General features: G+C 43.2%; 1 protein-coding gene across 2 annotated transcripts in view; it reads right to left on the reverse strand.

The window, feature by feature from the left end:
• TFAP2D (transcription factor AP-2 delta) overlaps positions 1 to 20,529 on the reverse strand; it is a gene marked incomplete at its 5' end in the record, with an annotated part of 52,771 nt that extends 32,242 nt beyond the window's left edge. Inside the window, 5 exons of one of the 2 annotated variants that reach the window (XM_081043145.1) lie at positions 4,480 to 4,598; positions 4,776 to 4,941; positions 15,080 to 15,140; positions 18,759 to 19,256; positions 20,239 to 20,529. In XM_081043145.1, coding sequence (XP_080899271.1) covers positions 4,480 to 4,598; positions 4,776 to 4,941; positions 15,080 to 15,140; positions 18,759 to 19,256; positions 20,239 to 20,277 — 883 coding nt within the window. Of the gene's footprint in view, positions 1 to 4,479; positions 4,599 to 4,775; positions 4,942 to 15,079; positions 15,141 to 18,758; positions 19,308 to 20,238 lie in introns of those variants that run through there. The other variant, XM_081043144.1, reaches the window with a different exon arrangement.
• Positions 20,530 to 22,569: the final 2,040 nt, after the last annotated feature.

Consider the following 22,569-nt stretch of genomic DNA (forward strand, 5'->3'; position numbering starts at 1 on the left):
AGACATTCTGATTTAACTCTCACAACAACCTTAGGAGGAAGGTACTATTATTAACACCGCTTTATAGATAAAGACACTGATGCTCAGAGAGGTTACGTGTATTTCCCTATAGCACATAGCTAACAAGTATTAGAAGTGAGTTCAAACAAGCTTATTTGATTCACGAAGCACACTCTTAACTGCTGTGACTTAGTAGTGTCTTAGACTACTCAATCTTCCATTTTCCCCCAGTGCTAAAGTTTTATGATACTGAGTAAATTTTGCTACTAAATAGTGCTGTTGTTTAGAAAGAAAGAAGGTACTAGAGGACAGGTACTAGTCTGTATTAAGCGCCTCTGTGCCACATGGTACAAAGTATTTATGTGAATGTATCTATTCCTAACAAAAGACACGCAAGACAGAAATGGGTGCTCGACAGTCAAAGATTTGTCTTTTCTTTACATACTCTAGAGTTGTTACATACTCTAGAGTTGCTTCTTGGCATGCTCTAGAGACCACATTTTTTAGTATACCCCACGGCCATCTCTGGAATTAGTTCTTAAGTAATGTGGATCACTTCCTAGCCACGTGGGTAAGAAGCTGTGTAATTTCATCGTGCTATCTTTCCTTTATGTGAGCTAATGAATAGAACTCCTAGGACTTAAAGGAGGGCATAGCTACAGGTGGAAGGACTCTGAATGCCTGAATGAGACTGTGAAAGGAAGGAAGGCCCCTGATGAGTAACACCCACATCAGAGTGAGAAATAAGCTTCTATTGTGTGAAGCGACTAAACACTTAGGAATTAACAGTTATAACAGTTTCTATTGTAGTACAGATATTATGATCCTTATTTGTAAATTAAGGAAATGAAGCTCAGTCAGGATAAGCAAGGAGCCCAAAGTCAAGACAAAATTTCAGAAGTGATAATATTGGGGGTGGTGGTGGTGGTGGTATTAGGCCAAGGGTAATAAATTTTGCAAGTGGTACCACTAGCTCCCATGAGGTAAGACGTGCAGAGTATGGTCTGGGAGCTTACATTTTTTTGAAACTAAAGAAGGGAACAACAGTGACAAAGGGTTTAAACTTGAAAAGAGTGAATTGAGATCTTACACAGCATTTGTCAATGGTCCCTTTTCTTTGGCTGATGCATGTTTTCACATTTTGCTGTCCACACTGTTCTTTAAAAACATATGTAAACAGAATGTGACTACCTGTCACTACAAACTGCAGGGCAAGGCAATTGTGTTTAAGGATGTAAACTGTGTTTACAGAACTCCTAGTGTTACCTGAGAATGTTATGTGAGCTTTTGCAAATTTAGCAGAACTATGCCAGGAAAGCACCCCACTCAAAGTGAACAAAACTTCCCTTCAGCAACATTCTTTTCAAGTGAGGTGGGAGTGATGGGTGGGGATGACTACATAATTAACTCCTCATATTTGTTTTTAAAACTACCAACTTTGCAAAGCATATTCTAAAATAAAACATAGGGAGGAAGTGACGGAAGCTGCTGAAGTGCTGAAGAGAAGCATCAACTATTTCAATCTGACAAGAGGCTGATAACTCTGAGTTGTGTCACCATTATTTTGCATACAACTGGCATCATCTACAGGATTCCAAGGACAATGAGCCTAATGCAGAACATGGCATCTTGCTGGCTGGAAAGAAGTCATCAGTTGTCACCATGAACCCAACTGAAATGTGGGAATATAAATAAATAGGAGAGTCCTCAACAATGTAACTACCCATCTTGTCACCAAGAGTTAAAATGAAACCTATTTTCATTTAAATAGAATGTCTTTGTTCTTCCAATATTGAGTTCTCCTCATGTCCTAAGACAACTTGTAATTTTTTTTAAATTAAATTTATTGGGTGACAATGGTTAGTAAAATTACATAGGTTTCAAATGTACAATTCTGTAACACATTATCTAGATAACACATTGTGTGCTCACCACCCAGAGTCAGTTCTCCTTCCATCACCATATATTTGACTCCCTTTACCCTCATCTACCATCCTCCCTCCCCCCTTCCCCTCTGGTAACTGTTAAACTGTTGTCTGTGTCTATGAGTTTTTGTGTCTTTGTTTGTCTTGTTCCTTGGTTGCTTTCAGCTTTATATACCACATGTGAGTGAAGCCATATACACAATAGAATACTACTCTGACATAAGAAAAGATGAAATACTGCTATTTGTGATAACATAGATGGATCTTAAGATTATTATAGTAAGCGAAATAAGTCAGACAGAAAAAGTCGAGAACCAACTTGTAAGTTTTTAAACTGTGGGTCATGACCTGTGACTCAGCAGAGTCTTGAAATAAATTTAGTGGGTTTACAATCAGCATGTAAAAGAATGCCAAAATATGGCATAGGAAAAAGAATCAGAGAACATAGCACGTAGAAACGAAACTTAGAACGTGTGTGTATGTAAGACAGTGCGTTTGAGCATCATAATGTAATAAGTGGATAGTTCAGGGATGGAAAAGGTCCCTTTGCCCCTACATCTCTTTTCCTTAGTTCCATCAAAGTGCCTGAAATTCAACAATGATGTATTTCTCTATATCATAAATATTTGGGGGACTTCAAAAGCATCTAATAAAAGTAAGAGGCATTTGGGAAGAATAAAACCTCAAGTTTCATCAGCCAAGGCTGATGTGGTTGCTCTGTGAGCAGAGGCCAAGTGAACAGAACACAAGTTAGGTACTTTTGTGATGGGAGAGGTAGGCTGGAAGAGTAGATGGCAAGACCACGAGATCATCCTAGGATTTCACATATTTAAATTGCATCCACCCTGCTAGCCTCCATCCATGATTCCCCCACAGGATACTCTAGTGCTTTTGACCACTATAAAAAATCAATGAGAAGAATTGTGAATATACCCGTTTATGGCTCCTCAGTTTGTACTGGCCAGCACATTCACAGACATCACAGAGAAAGGTCTTCATTTGGGCCTTTACTTTTCACGTCGGTTACAAATTCCATGAGAATTCATAGCCAGTCCATCCAAGGATCTCAAGGAACACTTAGATCAAAAATCTTTAAACCTCACTATACATCAGAATCACTGGGGTGTTTTAAAAGAATATAGATGCCTGGGCCATGTCTCCAGGCATTTTAAATAAACCTCCTTGATTCTACTGTGGAGTTGGGTTTAAGAACCAATCAAATCCTACCACCTATATGATTCTTGAATCCACTCCATTACATCCTGAACAAGGGTTTTGTTCTATTGTTAAATAGCTATAATTTTACTTATATTCTTCCTTAAATTGAGCAGAAATCTGTCTCCTTTTAGAATCAACCCATTAGCCATTTCTTCTCCTTTGCACTTTCCCCTAGTAACCCCCAACTCATATGGGTCGATGACAAGTCAACTCCCTCTACCATATGTCAGCTCTCAGTACCAGCACACACTAGCAAACACAGCACTGCCATAGAACACAGTAACAGTAGCACATGTTAAATGTTAGTGGCCAAAAATATAATTGTTGTGGCTGTTATCATTATTACAATTTAGGGGACAGAGTAAAGATAACTGTAAATGGCAAAATCACCAAAGCAATTTTGCCAAGACAAACATCAAGAACATACTACCTCACAAAGTTGTACAGCAAATGGTATGTATTGATAATATGGAAAAATGCACGATGTTTATTTTTGTGTTTCACTTATCTCTCACCACCTATAGTGCCTTATAGACAAGTAAGCAACCAATGCAAGAAAGTGTCATAAGTGTGTTCAGGTGAGTCTTGGCAAACAATAGCATTCTGGGTAATGGAAGAGTTCTCCTTTGACATTCAAAAGCTCCCTACAAAGTTAAAATTGAATCTTTAAAAACACCTCTTCTTAAAAGAAGATTGAATGAGAATATGTAAAGTTTAGTTCTTACAGAAGAAACAAAAGGAAATTGGAAAAAAAATAACTTCCGGGAATGTCTTTATACCTGTCTCTACCCCACTGGTTAGCTTTAACCTTTCTGTGCCTCAGGTTATCCACACATAATGACACAGAACACCACAGCACTCTACGAGATGTCTTCTAGAATTAAAACAACGTGCTATCAGGCTTGGTATCATGCCTAGACTCCATGAAACCTTTATAAAGGATTATTATTTATCCTGCAGATCATGTTGTACTGAATTACAATGAGTTAAACAGATTTATCTGAATTCTAAAATAAACAATAATAAAAAATGACAATAGCACAGGCAGTCTTTTGTTGCTGTTATTTAGGGTATACGTGTTGAAGTACCTAAATCTTCCATTGTTGTCTTCTTCCCTATTACTGCCGAGATTAGTAAATTAAATATGTTATGAATTATCTAAGCCTTATACTAAGTCTAATTGAATCATTGTCAAGATTAATTGGGAAATTCATTTGCAACTGTTAACTGTCTTGCTTAATAGTACAGACAAAAATGAAATAGCATAATCTAACAAACCTGGGTTTCAAAGAATTACTAACTTTCCATCATTACTTTAAGAGCTGAAAAGCCATACCTTCAACTAAGGAAGTGAGGAGGGTTACATTCGCTGCTTTCCGTCTTCCTGCTGGCAAGTTCAGGCCAAGCCTATCCAGTTTCTCCCTTAGGCAGCGGCCCCCATTCTTGGATTTTGCTCTGTCCAAAAACAAATAAAAACTAGGTTTTTGAAAGTTCACATTCTGAGGAAAATGATGAGAAGACTTGACCACTTGGGGAATGCAACATCGGACAAAAGATGTAAGGGCTGAGGGTTGAGGAATATAATCAGGACAGTTAGAAGACCCACAGTGCCAGGAAACAACTTGGGCTTACCTTCGCAAAATGCCTCCCAAGAGTGAAGCATTGAGGCATTCTGGTGGTGAGAGGCGTCTCTTCACCTCAGCAATGGTCACCTTGTATTTGGAAGTAGAACTGAGAAGGGACAAACGGCCAGGGACAGAACAAAACAAATCTGTGGGGTTGACCACACAGGTGCCACCTTTGGAGGAAAAAGTATATTATATGTTAATGACAGTGACAAAAGAACTGTATGAAAGAGTTAATATCAAGACACTACTCAGGATTTGGGAATAGGTGGCATAATTTTTCATATATATTATATTATATATATGTATATACATATATAATATATATATATGACTTGGGTCATCTCAAAAAGCTGCTCTGATGATGTCTTTTCAAATAACACTCATGGTTTTGTCTTTCAAAGATCATACAAGAAATGTTTATGATGGTATGATTTCAATTTTAGTGAAAATTAGGATCTTATAGCATGTGGGCCCATCAGTATTGACTTTGACATCATCCATACCAAGAAACACTTCAATTAATTAAAACCCCCAGACTCCATTAGTTAACCTTGCAAAGGGTAGGTATTATTTATCCAAGGCTGTCTGTGAGTGTGTATGTGTGTTTGTGCACGCTCATGCACACACACACCCACACACATATAATGGATGGATTATTTTATCCATGACTTACTATATACATAAACATTTTGAAAGATCTTTTCCAAAATGTTTGAGAACTATTACCTCCTTTCCCACATCCATCTACCAACTACAGGCACTGGATACACTCATCTCCCAGGCACTGCTTAAAATCATTTGCCCACTGCCAGAAACATCCAACCCATGAGGGTGGATATTAAATCAAATGCCTCTACCATATGTTAACCCTCAGCATCAGCACACAGTCAAACCCAGCACAAGACTTGGAATACAGTTAACAGTAACATTAAATGTTAGTTGCCAATAATATTATTGTGGTGATGGTTATTCTCATCATTATTATTAGGGAGCAAAGATAACTGCTAATAGCAAAGTCACTGAAGCAGTTTTGTCATGCTGGAGCTCCTGGAAAAGAAGCCTCCTGTCTCCAAGGTCCAGAAAGCTCCTTGAGCCAATTTGCTCTCCTCCAGGAACAACAGAGTACATTCTCTAACCTCAGGCAGCTGAAGGAGACGTGAGGACCCACGATGATCACCGTTAGGGAGAGTTTCCTGCTGCCCAATCCTCCCTTACTGCAAAATTCCTGAGCCAATATCCACACTGCTAAGATGGCGGCTGTGTAGCCCCAGGATCCAAGGCTGCCTCCCTCCCCCACGCACTGAGCAATCTGGGGGCGGAGCGTTTGAGATTTAGTGGAAAGGTCAAATTCAAAGTTTGATTTTCCGAGCATACATTTGAGTTCTTCAGTTAAGGACGATCTTAAGACACATCTCCAGAAAAGGGTCAAGTTCTATGAGGGAAAAGAGTTTTATGCGGAGGAAGAAAAACGGGCAGGAGAGTGTTGTCCAAAATCTTTTTACTCAAAGGGCAGTCCTCAACTGGCAGCATTGGCATCTCCTAGGAGCTTGTGAGAAATGCAGACTCTCAGGCCCAACCCCATACCTTCTGAGTCAGAATCTGCATTTTAAGAAGACCTTCAGATGATTCATGTGTGCATCAAAGTTTGAGAAGCACTGGTCCAGGACTCACCTCCCACTTCCCATATAGCTCCTGCCCTCTTTTATTAAGTAGCTCAGATGAAATGTAGAGTCTCTGGTATTCAGATTCTGGGCATGGTGGCTAAGGAACCAGGGAGGATGTTTAAACCAGCAAAGGGGTTCTTGACCTGAGTGGAGAGAACAAGCTAACCTTGCCCTACTCTTAAAGTGTTTCTACCCCTGTAGTTTCTGAAATTCCTGGCTATGGTCATCTGAATTTCCCCTGCAAGTGCTGGGACCACCGTCTTTCTCCCTAAACATTCTGATGCTGCTGATCACTGTGCATGGCCCTCAAAGACAGAAGAGAGGATGTTAAGAACTGCAGAGCAGCCAACCCTCTCCAGGCTAGAAGGGGGTCTTGTACATTTGGCTAAATTGTTGGTGCTAATGCCTGGAAAACTGACTTAGTTTGCAATCTGAGAGACCATAATCTCAATTGTCAAATTGAAATCCTTTTCTAGGCATTAATTTTGTGGCCAACACTATGGAAAACGATGCAAACGCTTGCCTCAGGAGCTAGAAACACAAATTTGCCTGTACTTCCCCACCCAACATTCTCAGACAATTTTAAAACAAACAATCATACAATAGTCCCCTTTTTCCATAAGGGATATCTTTCAAGACCCTCAGTGGATGCCCCAAACCGTGGATAATACCAAACCCTACATGTACTATGTTTTTTCCTATACATACACACACTTAACAGCTTCTCTTTGGCATATCTGAATTGTCAGCATCACTGCTCTTGCATTTTGGGGCCACTATTAAGTAAAGTAAGGGTTACTTGAACACAAGCACTGCAATACTGTGATGCGATGTTGTGACAGTCGATCTGATCACCTAGAAGGCTACTAAGTGTCTAAAGAGTGGGTCACTTTTACAGCTTATAGGATATGCTGGATGAAGGGAGGATTTATGTCTAGGGCAGGACCGAGTGGGACAGCACAAGATTTCCTCACACTACTCAGAATGGCATGCAATTTAAAACTTATGAATTGTTTATTTCTGGAATTTTTCATTTAATATTTTCAGACTGCAGTTGAACACGGGGAACTGAAACCGTGCAAAGTGACACTGCAGGTAAGAGGGTACTACTCTCATAATAATAATAATAATAATAATAATAATAATAATATAATAATAATAATAATAATAATAATAATGAAGTTTTCCCAGATTTCTGGGATCAAAAATACCATACTTTTGTTTATGCTCTCACTGTGTACCTATAGATTCAAAATGCATGTTAAAAATAAACTCTTAAGTGACTTCTCAAAAGTTGAGATGAACAGGATAGTAAGTTAGATGATCAATGAATCTGGGTTGCAGTGTCATATTGTGAGAATCATGAACTTAAAAACTTTAGAATTTAGGTCATTGTGAGGGCATTTGAAGCAAAAATATATTAAGAAATAATAATGTCTATATTCAAAATTCACACAGCCCTCTCCTGAAAATGGGACTCCACCCACGGTTGCTATGAATCATAAGTAAATTTATATTCTTACATAAACCCCTTTCTCTTGCACACTAGTCAGACAACACTGAGGTTACCAGGAATCTCACACAATGGGTCTCAAGTTTAGTATGAGTAAGAGAAAAAGGTTTGCACATCAGGTCGTTTTCCTGGTTGCTAAGGGAAAGAAGGACACAATTTTAGATCTTTTCTATCTTTACTAATCTACCGTGGGTTAAAAACCTAACTTAGGGAAAAGCAGAATATTATAGTGTTTGTAAAATGAGTTAAATCAGGGAAGTCACTGGGTCTGCTCCCTAGCTAAGTGCTAACTCTCCAGGCCCTGGGTCTTTCTCACATCTAGGTTGGGCTTCTGGCTTATGCGCAAATAAGCATTTATTAGGTAAATTACACAGGCTGCATAGTAAGAGTATGCTTTATGCACACACAAATTGCCTAGAGGATTTATTTTGTATTCAGATTAGCTATCAACTCTAGAGTCTTTTATTTTTTATGTCACAGCATCTTTAAAGGGAATTTCTGTTGCTTTGATACCTGGCATTGCTGCAGCCTTGGGGAACTCTCTTGTCCTGGCTAAAGATTTGGCAACTTGTAGAGTTTACAGCAGCATGTGGAACCTGATATTTTTCTTCCCAGTGGTTTATTTTTTAGGGAGGAAGAAAAGAGAAATAGGTCAACAGAACCAGAGTTTTGCATTCTGAATGACGGTGAGGAGGGGTTGGGACTTCTTTAAGGGGAACCAGACTACAGGTGGCAATGGTGAGGTTTCAAAGAAAGTCAGCAAAGAGTCCAACAGGCCCCGCCATTTACAGTATTCATCCGCACTGTTGCTAGTTGACATTCCTCGTGGTGCCTCGCCTGTGTTGCCTGTCAGCTCTTATTGAAATCATGTAATATTCATTCGAGATCCAGCGCTCCAGGTAGGGGTGTCTCTGGGGCCACAGCCAGGGTATTCTAGAGTACAAAACTTCTCTAGAGTACATCTTTTCCATTCGTAGTGCACAGAAGCAATACTTCCATGAGGGTCCCTATTTTTAAAATTGAAACTTGGAGACAGGGTTTCCTATTTCCAGCGACGCTGCAAACTGAAATGGGTAGCTACAGTAACAGCATAAGAAATCAGAGACTATCTGTTCAAGGTCCCTTGTCTAGGACGTGGCTATCATAAAAAGGATAATAACTTTGCCATCGCTATAGGAAAAACTCAGCCTAAGACGTACTACTGTGTGGGGGACAAAACCGTGCACAAAATACACAGATGCAGATTCTCTAGCCGCCATACCTTGTTAGATCCCATGCGGCTAGAAGCATGGGGTTGGCTGGGGCTCTGCCCTTCTTGTCTTAGGTAGTTAGAAAAGCCTGGCCTTCTGTCTGCGGGCACCGTTCTGGGGAGTGGAAAGAGTACTGGGCTGCAAGTAAGAAGCTGGCCAACTAGCCATCCAACCGACCTTAAGCGCATAACTCTGGAACACAGTCTGTCCATCTGAAAAATGGGGGTGCTCACACTTGTTCTACTTATTTTCCCAGCTTGTGAGGAGGTGCAACAGGAAATGGATGTGCGCTCGCTACTCAGCAACCTGAGTAAAGGCCACCCAATCCCACTATTGTGTTGACCAACTACCACGTCACGTCACGGGGTGCGAGCTGTGCAGCGCGACAAGACACCTCCCCCCCCCCCCGCCCCCGCCCCTCCCCCCACACACCACCACCATCACCACCACCTTTTGTGCTGCTACCTGATGGAAAGCTAAGCGCCGAAGCCTGGGCGGCGCTTTTCCTCTTCTCATTCCAGGCAATTAGGACAGAGGAAACAGCCAAGGTCTTCTCCAAGGAACCGAGGCTCCCCTGGCGCCCCTAAAGCTGCCTCTACGCTCCACGCGTCCCCTCTGGGTGCCTCCCCCCTCTAAGAACAGAGCGCGTTTTGGCTACAGGCCCCCTGCCCACTCCAGGTGCGATCAGTACTTCCCGGCGGGCTTCCCGGCGCCGGCTGATGCGCGCAGCCTCTCCAAAGCCCTAACACCGCCCCTCTTGCCGCCGCTTCGGTGTTGACATAATTAGACCAAATCTTGAGAGCAAAATAAATGTTCTGTTCGCCTTACAGCCAAACAGATGTTTACAATTCAAATGAAAGAAATACAAACGGCAGGGATTTTTTTTCCTCCCCTTCTTCATCTCCAGTGATCGCTCGTTTTTTTTTTCTGACACATTAAAAACATGTAAGCGATTACAGGAGTTTCCTGCCCCAGTTTGTTCTGCGGGTGCGTTTCTACGAAGTACGCGTTTAAACTGGGTGGGGTAAGCTAAGAGCCCGGCGGTTTCCCTCTAGCCTCTTGCCCTTCTCAATCCCAATTCCCCCTTGTAAACCCTTCCCCCGTGGCAGCACATACTAATTGTAATCATATAACAAAGGGATAGGGGCTTAATTGTAATCAAACAGGCCTCAGATGAAGTACGAGCAGCGAATTGCGCTGTTTGGTGGAAGGATATACCAGGTATAACTGGATTACCAAGTCTGAAAGCGCTCCTCCTGGTGCAGAATTTAGGCAGAACAAAAGAAACGGAGGTCTTGAAGGGGAGACCCATTGGTTTAATGTGGCGGTGGGTGTGTAATAGTGTGTGTGGCGGGATTAATCCCTATTTCCCAATGCAGAGAGCACTTGGACTTCTTTTGGTGATTTTCAAAGCAATAAAGAAATCGGAGAGAAGGCAGTAGGTTATGGAAAAGCAGCTCCCCCACCCCGCCAGAAAAGATTTCCAACAAACCATGCGTCTAGGTTTTTTGGCATATGGATTTCATACTTCATATAAAGGAAGTTGAATTCCGAATCTGCAGCATCAGTATTTGTGGACTAACAAGGCAGGAGAGGCTTCAGGTGCATTTCTGGCTCTACTTTAATAAGGAATGAGCCACAGAAATGAGTTTGGGCGATTCGAGTAAAGAGAAATTCCAAGGGTTTTGAAAAAAGAAGAGGTATAAGGCCTCCCAACCCTCTCCAGTTTTACTCCTTCCAGGAACTGCTGAAAGAGCCAAAGCCTCTCTCTAACTCGCCTTACAAAGCTCACCGGTCTCGAGAAAATGGAAGAAGCTGAGGAAAGCGTATTCTACCTAAGCAGCCTGTGGGCAGGCCTGAGAGTCCATCCACCCTGTTATTGGCAGACTGGGCGATTGATGCTAAGCTCCACTTCACCGAAGCGTTTTTTGTTTTGTTTTGTTTTTGAATTAAATCAGACCTGACAATGTTTGTACCGCAGCGTAAATGCCTCCGCCTTGGCGTGCCAGTCACCTCTAAGCGATCTGACAAACTCCAGCTCTCTTAAAACGTGCAGAGTTCAGATCACATTAATTCCCCAAAAAATGTTTTGATTCAAAGTAGTTTGTATTTTGTGTAGCCACGGGCAATCCGGAAAGCGCTCCAGCCAGCGGATGGCCGGGTCCGCTCCCTCTCCGCGTGGCCCAGAGGCGATGGCGGTATTTAAGCTTCTGAAATTAGCCTGGGGCTGCAAGGCAGAGTGATCACAAAGCGAAACAAGGCCGCTTCCCCTCTTCACTTTTTTTCATTTTTTTCTTTCTTCCTTTTTTTTTTTTTTTTTTTTTTTTCTGAGTTTGCCATCCCGATTTCACACACACAAAAAGACCAGGGCCAAAATGTCACCATCCACCCAAATATGGAAAAGCTAGGTTTCTCATTTCACCTCCATCCTGTTCTGAAGGCCACAGCCCCTCGACTGGATTGAACCCCGACTCCTGCGATTTCAATCTGGGTCCACTCCTTATTAGCTTCCTCCCCCTCCTCATCGTCGTCGTCATCAACATTGTTTCCTACTATTAAATTCTCACAAAGAGAAATGAAAGGGACAAGCGCCCGACAACGGGGAGGGGGCCATAAGGCAGTCTCGGAAGATTCATGGGGAAAAGAAGAGTGGGTTTTCCTTTCTTTTTTTTTAATGATTAAAAACACAGACGACTCCTGTAAATAGAAGCCTCATTTCTTCAAGAGATGCCTTTTGAAACCAAGTATCTGAATATTCAACGAAGGCAAAGCTCCACTCTGTATGTACAACATTAATATGATCTCTGCAGAATTTGCTACTCAGAAATATTAACATATCAAAGCCGACGCCGGAGGCGAGAGAAGCTATCGATACCCGAGCACTGGGTAAAGTAAAGATTATTGGTTCTGATGGTTGGAGTGGCGGAGCTGCGGGCAAAATCGCGCACACCATTAACCGAGAGTGAGCGCGCGGGGAACTGCACCTCCGAGGCGGCGGCAAATATTTTATCTAGGTGGTAATTACCTCGCTGCTGCCCCCTCTTCTGCGCCTTCTTCGGCTGTTGGGCCTTCATCATAGGCAAATATACTGTAACTGCCACTTACCAAAGTGAGTCGGGGAAATGATATTTTGTTCTTTACAAAGTGAAGTGGCCAAATTTAAAGAACTGACACTCCCCCCAACCCATACACACACCACGACAAACAAGGACAGCCTGTCTCTGGGAAACTCACAGAGGGCACGGAGGGATCTGTCTTTCTTCCGCAGTCTTTGGAAGTGAAATGATAGTAAATTTTGGATATCATTAGAAATGTAAGTTCATCCGAGCGCTTAGCAAAAGAAAAATGGCAAAAAAGTTGTGCTTTTCAAGAAATGATGTTTCATGTGGAGCGTCACCTGTAAAGCGTGGATTAGAAGAGAAACAGACATTCCCATCTAAGCTATTACGCAATGTGACGATATGGCGGAGTGCTTGAGTCAATATCCTCAACATTATTGAACCACAAAGGTGACTTGAGTTATTGATATTGGGAATCCTGTGCACTCCAATGACAATAGAGAGAAGGGGCTTCCTTGGCGTTTCTTTAAAAACCGGGCATCCTGAGATGAGGGGCTGGGCGCGCTCAGGCACGACATTACAACGCCTTTTAATGCGAGACTTCCTTGAAATCCTTGCTATCCATTTGGAAATTGTCACGAACGTTGATCGGTTCAGAGTAAACAGACACATACCCTGGCCTCTAAGGCTATCCCAAGTTAATTGGCCTTTCTCTAAGAAACAGAAATGGAATGAACGCGGCAGTTAAATTCTGAATTCCTTCGCAGCGTGGGGGAGGGTATTAGGATTTAGTCATACAATACCGATCTGAACCCCATGTTACCCACTTTCCTCTTTGGAGCCACCCTGTTCTCCTAACAGATCACTATTTGGTTTACAACAGCAGATTTGGGGCTGATTTCGAGGTGACACGAATTGGCATCGAATCCTCCAAGAATAATAAAATATCACCTAAAGAAGACTATTTCTGTAGCTCCGACAGAATAGAACCTCACCTGTCATCTCCTAGTTCTCCAAGAGCTTTGGCCTTTTTGCAGGGAGAATGGTGTGGGGGCTGTCCCTTAAGGCTCTCTTCGAAAATTCAACTTAGTACACAGCCGTTTCCCATTCAGCTCCCACCCTCGGCCTCGAATAATTCCCATTCTCTGTCAGCTAGTGTACAATCTGATGCAATTTCCTAGCAATTGAGAAGGTGATCAAGGTCGGAACTAAACGCAAAAGACGCAGTAGCGCGTGCCGGGCGCTGGGAGGAGCCGGCTCCGGGCGCTAATTAGTGGCGCTGTCCTTCAGCACCACCGATGTCTTCGTGCGCCCTGAGTGCTCGGCTTCACCTTTAGTCTGACCGCCCAACAGACCCAGAGCAGCACAGCTCACCTGGCCCCTCTTTCTCTGTGCGTTTTTAACCTATCCTCCCCAACAGTATGTATCTTTTATTTTGATTTTCATTAGTCTTGGCTTATGTCATGCCATTTCAATATTGGCTGAGTATTGGCCTGGTTGACATTGCTCGTTTAAAAAAATCTTTGTGGAGCAGCAATAGTAGTTTTCAAAACATAGTCTTCAAATCTCCGTGGAGTGAAACAACAAAGTTGAATAGCTATTTCACATTTCGTGCAAGTTTCCAGTATCCACTATGACAATAGTCAAGTTCCAAAGGAAAGCATTTCTTTCTTTTCTTCCTCCCTCAACCTCAATGGCGTTTCACACTGGACCTCGGGTTGGAAAACCTACCGTTTAAACATGAATGAAGCCACTACTTTCTATCAATGCACCTCTTTCTTGGAAAACACACTGGAATCTTTAAATGAGCTTTGAAAGAGGGAGAAGGACTGAAGGACATTTATTTGGTGCCATCAGAATTGACTTAGTCTTTAGTGGTTCAGTTACTAAAGACAACTGAGGCCCTGGAGCTGGAATTAGTCCTGGTGAATAGGCCACATCTTATTAATTCATATGAAGTTGGGATAACAGCTGGTCCCCCTAGCCTTGTGTGCTCCACGGGTTACTGAGCTTGCTAGGAAAATAAGCTTCATAGACTTTGGGTAGGTTAAGTGGGAAGCCAGCAAAATCTGTATTGCCTTGAGGCCCTTAAAATGTCATAGTTGAAAACCTTTTGTCAAAATGGAAAGTTTGAGATGCAGCCCCTTCAATGTCTGAGCCAAAATCAACAGCTCTCTACTCTTGCCTGCGCGCCTCCCCCCCACCTTCCAATTCCATGGGTAACTCTGGATTCAGATGTTTTCCTCAACAGATGGGAACAAGAAAGCTTTATCTGGTACAGTTAACACCACCTCCTCCTCCCGCCCTCCCTTAAAGAAAGAAATGTTCTGGACACTTAGAAAAATAAGGGCAGCTACAATATTGGTGTTTCATTAGCCTTCCCTGGAGCCTCAATGAATCTAGCCTTTCACAGAATCCTTCAAAGCCTCAAGCTAACACCATCACCTCAAACACCCAGGCTGTGGCTGGCACATTTAGGGCTAAAAGAGACCAGAAATTCTGCTCGAGGATGTGGTGATGAGGGAAAGGGGTGTGAGAGGATTTTTTTTTTTTTGTCTCGAACTTTCATTCTGCCACAATTCTGTGAGAAACAGCAAATCTCTTCTATCAAGGTCTTTTGGGCCCAGGCTAGGTTCAAGCCTTGGTGGAGGAAGGGAAGCTTCTTAATGTGAGTACACCTGTGTGGACAAGAACAATTGACCACGACTAATTGTTTTCTTAATCATCAGACAAGGAATCTGATGTTTAAAAGTGCCACCAGGTCTTTGAAACAAAGTAATAGATGAGAGAAGAATGTTTAGTTTTAACCTGTTGTTACTTACCTCTTCTTATCACTCCCCCTTGGCCATTGAGAACAAGCCCACACTGCGCTTCCACAGAACCCTTAATAAAAAAAAAAGAAACAAAATCACTCAAATAGCTACCAATAGGTATGCCCACAGGGGTTAAGTCTTTCAATCTGCCCCATCCCTGAACCCCACCATAGTAGACATTTAAAAGCAACCATTGAGCTGGGGCAAATTTGGTAGTATGCATGAGGTTAAAACAAAAATTGGAAGAAAACCACAATCTGAAAGCTGTATAAATCTTAAGGTATGCATTTTACAGCGCCCTACAATATTACACTTCAAAGAGCCTGAGTGTCTTTCATGTTAGCATGAGAGAATGAGCAACGCTTTGAGTCTCCATCAAGGCACATAGCACATATAGAGACAGTTTCCACAGCACTTTATGCGTGAAGCAAATTATACCAAAAGTGTCAAGTCTGGCACTGTGGATTTCATGGGAGCTCAGAGGAGTCATTTCAAGTGGAGGATTCAAGTTATCTCATGAGAGTTCTGCTTTACCCCCAGATGTAGGAGTGTCTATCTTATAATGCTACCCCAAATGGGTCTTACAGAGGAAACACCTTCAGGTTCACTCACTGTAGACCTTCAGGCTCCTAATGGATTGAGAGATCATTGGAAGGGGGATGGAGGAAATGGTTTCTTGAGTTTTGATTAAGAAAAATAAAAATTTCTCTCTGTGTGTCTTTTTCTGTCTTTCTTTTTTTTCCTGAGTCGAAATGTGTTAAAGGCTCATTTTCCTTTACAAACAAACGAGGTATTGGACATGAAAGAGGACTTGAAGGGTGTTAACCTACCCAACAGCCCGTGAAGAGTTAAGTAAATGCGGAGAGAGTCGGTGCATAATAAAAACCCACTTTACAAAACAACCTTTACAGCCCTGGCTCCTTTTTGCTTCCCCATTTTCACCATATTGAAGCAGGCCTGTAAGAGCCCCCTTTTCAGCCTACTCACGAGCTCTTTCTTATTTTAACTGTTCTGCCTTAAAGTGATTATCAAATCAATATGAAAAAAAAAACTTAGAGACTGAGCATAAATTAAAGCGGTGATGGGAAAAGGTGTGACAGTTTTCTTTGTTGGCCATAGCAAATCTTTTTAGGGGACTCAAAGATGGAACTGAAGCCACAAGACTGTTTGCATCTGTTAGGCAGACTTAGACCGCCCTCCAAACCATTGGACTTTCACTTAAAATTCTGTGCAGGGAAAAGTATATTTACATTTGTTGCATTTGAAATGAGGCATATGCTGGTGAATGTTTTAAAAAGGAAGAAATAAAAGGAGAGAGACGGGTTTCTCCCACACATCCCCTCCCCATTTCTTGTTTTAAAAGTAACTATGTCTCTCTCTCTCTCTCTCTCTCTCTCTCTCTCTCTCTCTCTCTCTCTCTCCTTTCTCTTTCATTCTGCCTACTAAGTCCAAGAGGAGTGGAAGAAAATAACTTGCCAGATTTACAACTTGCTTCACATATACACATATATAAAATTATAAACACGTATATAGATATGTCCATGGACATCAATACATGAATATATCATATACCATACTCCTCAATTTCTTCTAGCATCTTGGAGTGTCTCTCTCAGTATGAATATTTCCTCAGTATGAGTAATAATCAGAAAAAAAGGAGATTAAGAATATAAAAAAGACATAGGCTGAAAAAATGTTTCAAAATATCTGAAATATAAATGGTAAAAGGCCTGGAAGCTCTTCAAAGGAGCGACCGCTTTCCCTCCCATTCTCTGGCGCACCGTTAAGATGTTTATTTTCTTAGCAGAAACGAATCTTAGTTTCTTCACTTAACAAACTTTTCCCCCTCATAAGTAAAACATGTTGTTTGGTCGGATGACATTGCATAAATGACCAGTTGAATGGCACTAAGTCGAAAATTGGATAAACTACGGTGTTCTTTTGCACGGGATTCGCTCTTTGTCTGGTGCTACAAATGTTCTAATCCCCTCTTTTGAAAAATGCCCGGCTTTGTGCCTAGCACAGAAAAAAAATTTGTACAGATACAAAAAAATCAGCAGCAGACGCCGCTATTAAAAGGAGTAAATAGGTTTTAGTTGAGCTAAGCGTTGAATGGCAGATTTTTCCCCCCTTGAGACATAAGTGGATCCTTGTGAAAAACGTAAAAATGCCCTGAGCGTATAAAATTATTTCGTGAATATAAATGTAGAAAGTCAAGGTTTATGAAGCCAAATCTTTTTTCTTGTGTGCCGATCTTGCGGTTGTGGCTCTTTGTTGGGACTCTAAGGGCTTTCATTTTAATTTTAAAATGATCCCTTGCTTGGAGGTAAATGAGGGGGAAAGATTTTCTGTGCGTAACAAGGGATCTCTTTCCTCTCCAACTTGTGCTCTTCAAATATCTCGCCTTTCGTTGTGGAACGGTGGAGAAGGTGGCCAGCTTTGTGCGGATTGAAAAAGTAGTACTCACAGGTAGAGCTGCCCTTTCAGGCAAAAGAAGTTACAAATTCTTGTCTTCTGGTTTCTTTTCTTGGACATTTGTGGGCTTATTTGTTTGAAATGAGGCTGTGATAATATGCATGCATAATTATAAATTCAATTGTTTCAAAGAATGCACAAAAATGAATTAAAAAAGAAAGTAGGAGAGAGCTATCTAATTGAGTGATGGCCTCCACAGTATCTGAATCCCTTCCTTCCTTCCTTCCTTCCTTTAATTTTTCCTTTCTCCCTCCTCTCTCTCTTCCTTTTCTCCTTTCTTCCTTCCTATTTCTTTTTCTCTCCCTCTCCCCCCTCCTTTATTTCTTTATTTCCTTCTTAAGGAGTTGCGTCTTACTTAAAAGTTAATGACTTGGAGAGGAAAAATAAAGTTGTAAGTTAACTGGGTGGTGGGATTGGGTGCACCTCAGGCAGAGAGAATTAGGCTCAACTACACACCTGGAGAAGTGCAGGTCCTTTCGCTGGGGTACATTTTTCAGGCTTTCACTTGTGATTCTTTGCTCTCCACAGCAATCTAGTATCTTTGGTGAAACTTCTGCTAGAGCTCAGGGTCTCAACAATGTCCCCAGAACAAACCAGCCTGCCAATTCATGGTTAGCTCCCTACAGTTCAGTCTGGGACAAACGCCTGGGACACATGGGTTGACCCAGCAAAGCGCCGAGACTGAGGGTGCGATTGGTCATCAGCTTATCTGGTCTTACTCTGAGTCCAGTAGACTCAGACTCAGCCTCCTTGATCTCCCCCACTGTATCCCCTCCGGGACACAAATACGGATTCACAAAAGACATCCGCGCAGGCCAGCCGAAAGTGGAAGCCCGCAGGTAGCCGGACTCCCCAGCGTCCAGGTGAAATGCCTTGATCCAATGAGAAGAACCGAATAGCACACACCTCCTCTAATTGTTTTTATAACTTTCTAGAAGTAGTGGTGGTGGTGGTGGTGGTGGTGGTGGTGGTGTGTGTGTGTGTGTGTGTGTGTGTGTGTGAGAGAGAGAGAGAGAGAGAGAGAGAGAGAGAGAGAGAGAGAGAGAGAGAGACAGAGAGACAGAGAGAGAGAGAGAGAGAGAGAGAGAGAGAGAGAGAGAGAGAGAGAAAGAGAGAGAGAGAGAGAGAGAGGGCTTAGTCAGAGCTTTAACCAAGCGGGAGGGGGTGGACGAAGAGGGGAGGGAGCCTACAAATTCAGTGCATGCTTATTTACCTGCAAGTCGTCTGCTCCCGCGGCGGCCAGCCCCAGGCTGGGCCCTGGCAGGAGTCTTTGATCTGGGTGCATTCCATACTGAGAGCCATGGCTCATGAGGGACAGGTCGTGGCGGCGGTAGGCATCCAGGCAGCCCAGCTCCCGCCTCTGCTCGTCCAGGCAGGACGACTTGAGCGCCCGCGCATTGTGCAGGTTAATAAAGTCTGTGGGCTCCCCGTGGTGGATCTGCTGGTAGTACTGTTGCGAGTGGTGCAGCGAGTTCAGAGAGTAGGCGTCGGGGGTGACGGCCGGGTGGCTGTGCTGAAACTCGTAATGGAAGGACTGGTGGTGGAGCGGGGTGTACTGGTGGTTAGTGGAGAAGTAGGGGGACGCAAACTCGGTGCCGGTGGTGGAGTAAGTTAAAGGAGAGGAGGAGGAATAGGCGACAGTGGAATTGGCTACGGACTCCAGACAGCCAAGCTGCATCAAACGGTAGCTGTTTGATCCGTCGTGACGTATCTGGAAGGAAGAGGGGGAAAAGGGAGAGCAGAAAAACTTGAGGTTTGTCATTTTGCAACCAAAGCGCCGCTCTCCCTAAGCCCGGAGTCTGGCTCTCCAAGGAGAGCGAGAGCCCAGGGCTTGGGCCGAGCCGCAGCCGGGGCTCAGCGCCTTTGACAGACAGCGTTTGCGAACTGGAGCACTGGGGGTGGGCGGCCTCGTCCTTACAGTTGAGAGCGGGGGGAGAAAAAAAATCCCCCACCCTATATAGGTGCGGGTGACACACACACACACACACACACACACACACACACACACGCACACACACCCTGCCCCACTTGTGCAGGGAGCTGGGAGCCAGGTTTACGACTGACTCCGGGGCCGCGGGGAGCAGGTCGAGAGAGTCGGTACACAACACAGGCACTCCAGCCAGGTCCCAACCCCGAGATTCCGCCAGTGTCCAGGCCAAAACGTTTCGTCATAGATGTTCAGAATCACTGTCTATGTATTAAAAAATTCCAGCCTGTGCAAAATCGTTCAACTTTCTCATTTCCTTAACCGTTTGGGGCAAGGAACACGACCCCCTTTCCCGCTTCACTTTTCTAGAATCAGCCCACTCCAAAAAGGGGTGCGTTGTTCCCCACCCCCCCTTGTCCATCTACCCCCCCCCCATCAACCTCTTTACTTTGCCTTTCTGAGTATCTTTTTTCCCATCTCTATCTCTTTCTCCTCACTACCTCCTCCCTTTCTTTATTATTAGGATTATGGTTTCCCCCCTCATTATGGCAAATGTTTCTTAACGTGGCAGAGAGTTGCCCTTCCTGGCGACAGATGTCATAACGAACTTTCTCCCCTTTCCTTCCTTAACTTCTCCTGAAAGCCAGATTATAATTAAACGTAACGGTCCAATATAGATTAGAGACAGGGGAAGCTGCCACCGCCGCCGCCACTGCCGCCGCCGCCACACACACGCGCGCTCAAAAAAAAAAAAAAGTAATAATACCTCGGCATCGTGGACTAGTCCGGGAAAGGTAGTTGACATGTTGGGTTTCTCCGAAAGCTTACGATGCAATTTCCCCCTCCAAAAAAAGAATCGGGAAAAAAATCCAAACTTCTTGTATTTTCCAATTTTTTTTTAAGGGAAAAAATGTTCTATAGATAGAGATCTAAATTGTATGGCTTTGCCCGGATCAGATAGCTCCTTGCCTCTTACCCACTTAAAAACCTGTAGGAACAAAATTTTCCCTCTGCACAAAAGCAGCTCCCTGGAACAGATTTTGTACTTGCTGAGTATTTCTTTGGCTGATGTCGTAGGTCCCTTGGTAATATAGAAGTTTTGAAAATTAAGCATCAGCACTGAGAACTGGGAGGACAATAGGCAGAAGAGATTTATCCCAGGAGACAAGGAATAAATATTGTATCTTCGCCTAATAAGGAACTGGAGGTTCTTTCAACATTTTTATCCATTTTTTCCAACCTTTATCATGCTTTTCTATACCGACTGAGGTGGGGACTCATCTTTACAGAGAGTATTTGCACACATTTTATCGTGAAGATAAAGATCTAGCCCCGATATGTGTATATTAGAGATAGAAATATATATTAATTAAAGCTACCTTTTACATGAGTAAGTGTTCATTCCTATTGGTTCCACTCCCTGGATGCTGAAAGCTGCTTTTTTCCAAAAGCACCCAAATCAATTTCACCCAGATTGGGGTGTCTGCCTTTATCTAAGTGGAAACAATACTGCTCTTTCCATATTTACATTGAATTTGGGTTCTTTTCCCTCTTTTGAAAGACAACACCCGGCGGTAGCATAGACTTTCTGCAGCTTTTAAAATAAATAGCCATGACGGGCAGTCCCAAGTTTCCATCATAAAGAAATGGTGTAACTGGCAATACATTTAAGAAAAATACAAGAGAATAAAGATGTGTGACACGATTCCACATTTAGGTACAACGTCTTTCAATCCCCAACTCATTCCATTTTCCCCTCTTTTGTGTTTCCTTTCTTCCCTTTAGGGAAACAGTGCTAGATGGGGCGTGGGGGTGTAGTCCATTTAACAGTGGCACCAGGTGTTTGAACACCAGTACCCCCAAATAAACCTTAAATTTTTAAAAGTTGTATTTTACAAAGAGAAGGCAGGAAGGAGGGAGCTCACACCTATCTCTAGCTCTTCTGTGGATTTCTCGACTTTCAAGCAGTATTTGAGCTTTACTTCGTTCAAAATTTGGCTTCGGGCACCAAGTGGTCTAGCGCCTGGAGGGGGTAGCGTGGCTACATGCCCGCAATACTGAGGTTCTACGAGGTCCTCTCTCCAGCCCTGTCTATCTCATAAGAATTGGCTGGCTCCACATACTCATCTCAGAGATAGAAGGGGTAATTTGGTCTTAATTGCCATTTCATTTGGTTAGCTTTTAAGTATTTAAGCTGAGAAGGTGTCTTAATAATAAGCCGCAGGCAAACAGGCATGTGGCTTTTTTTTTTTTTTATGTCAGGGTTTGGGAGGGTTTATTAGGACCTGCTCATGCAGGCTAACTGGGGCTGTCACTCAGAGCTCTTTGCTTTATATAAATGGACAAAGGCACACGACAAGAATTGAAATGCACTGTCTGAAATGGAGATCTGTGATGCTTCAGCCCTGCATAGGGGTCAGCAACCAACACTTGCTCCCCTTTTCAAGGTGCGCAAGCGTCTTTTCCCCCCACCCCACAACTTCTTGAAATTCCTTGTTTTGGTCTAATGAAGTCAGGAGACTGAGAGCCCAATGAAGATGAAAAGGAAGAATGCCCAACTTGATCTTTAAGTAGGAGGGGTAAGATGAGTGCGGTTGCCACTACGGGGCTGAATCCCAAAATGCTTGCAGCGGAATCTTTTGTTTGCCAGGACTGAGTGAGGCCTCTACATTCTACCCACAGACGAAATAAATAAGTCCGTGGGGGCTGGGGTTTGTCCCCACAACCCTACCCCCGGAAACTCCCACCCCCCTGCCAAGTACAAACCTCCCCCCAGAAGAACGTGTGGGGCCCGCAGATTTGTTTTGGGAATTGCCAGACTCGGTTTTTTTTTTTTTTTTTTTGTGGATGATGTTGGTTTCCCAGTTAGTCCAACTCAAATGGAAAAGGAAGGCCCCTTCTCAGACAAGGTGCAAACCCCTCCCCCAAGGCCCCTACTGTCAGATACATCTTCATTGAAGGTGAAGGGACCTTCTTTCCCGGCTTAGGTCCAGGCAGCAGACGCAAAATCCTCTCCCCCGGGAACAACTAGGAGGCTCAGGACGTGATGGCCGCCTGCTCTGCCTGCTGTCCCAGCGCATTTGGCCCATGTGTTTGT

The sequence above is a fragment of the Rhinolophus hipposideros genome, assembly GCF_964194185.1.
Source record: "Rhinolophus hipposideros genome assembly, chromosome: 3".
NCBI classification, from domain to species: Eukaryota; Metazoa; Chordata; class Mammalia; order Chiroptera; family Rhinolophidae; genus Rhinolophus; species Rhinolophus hipposideros.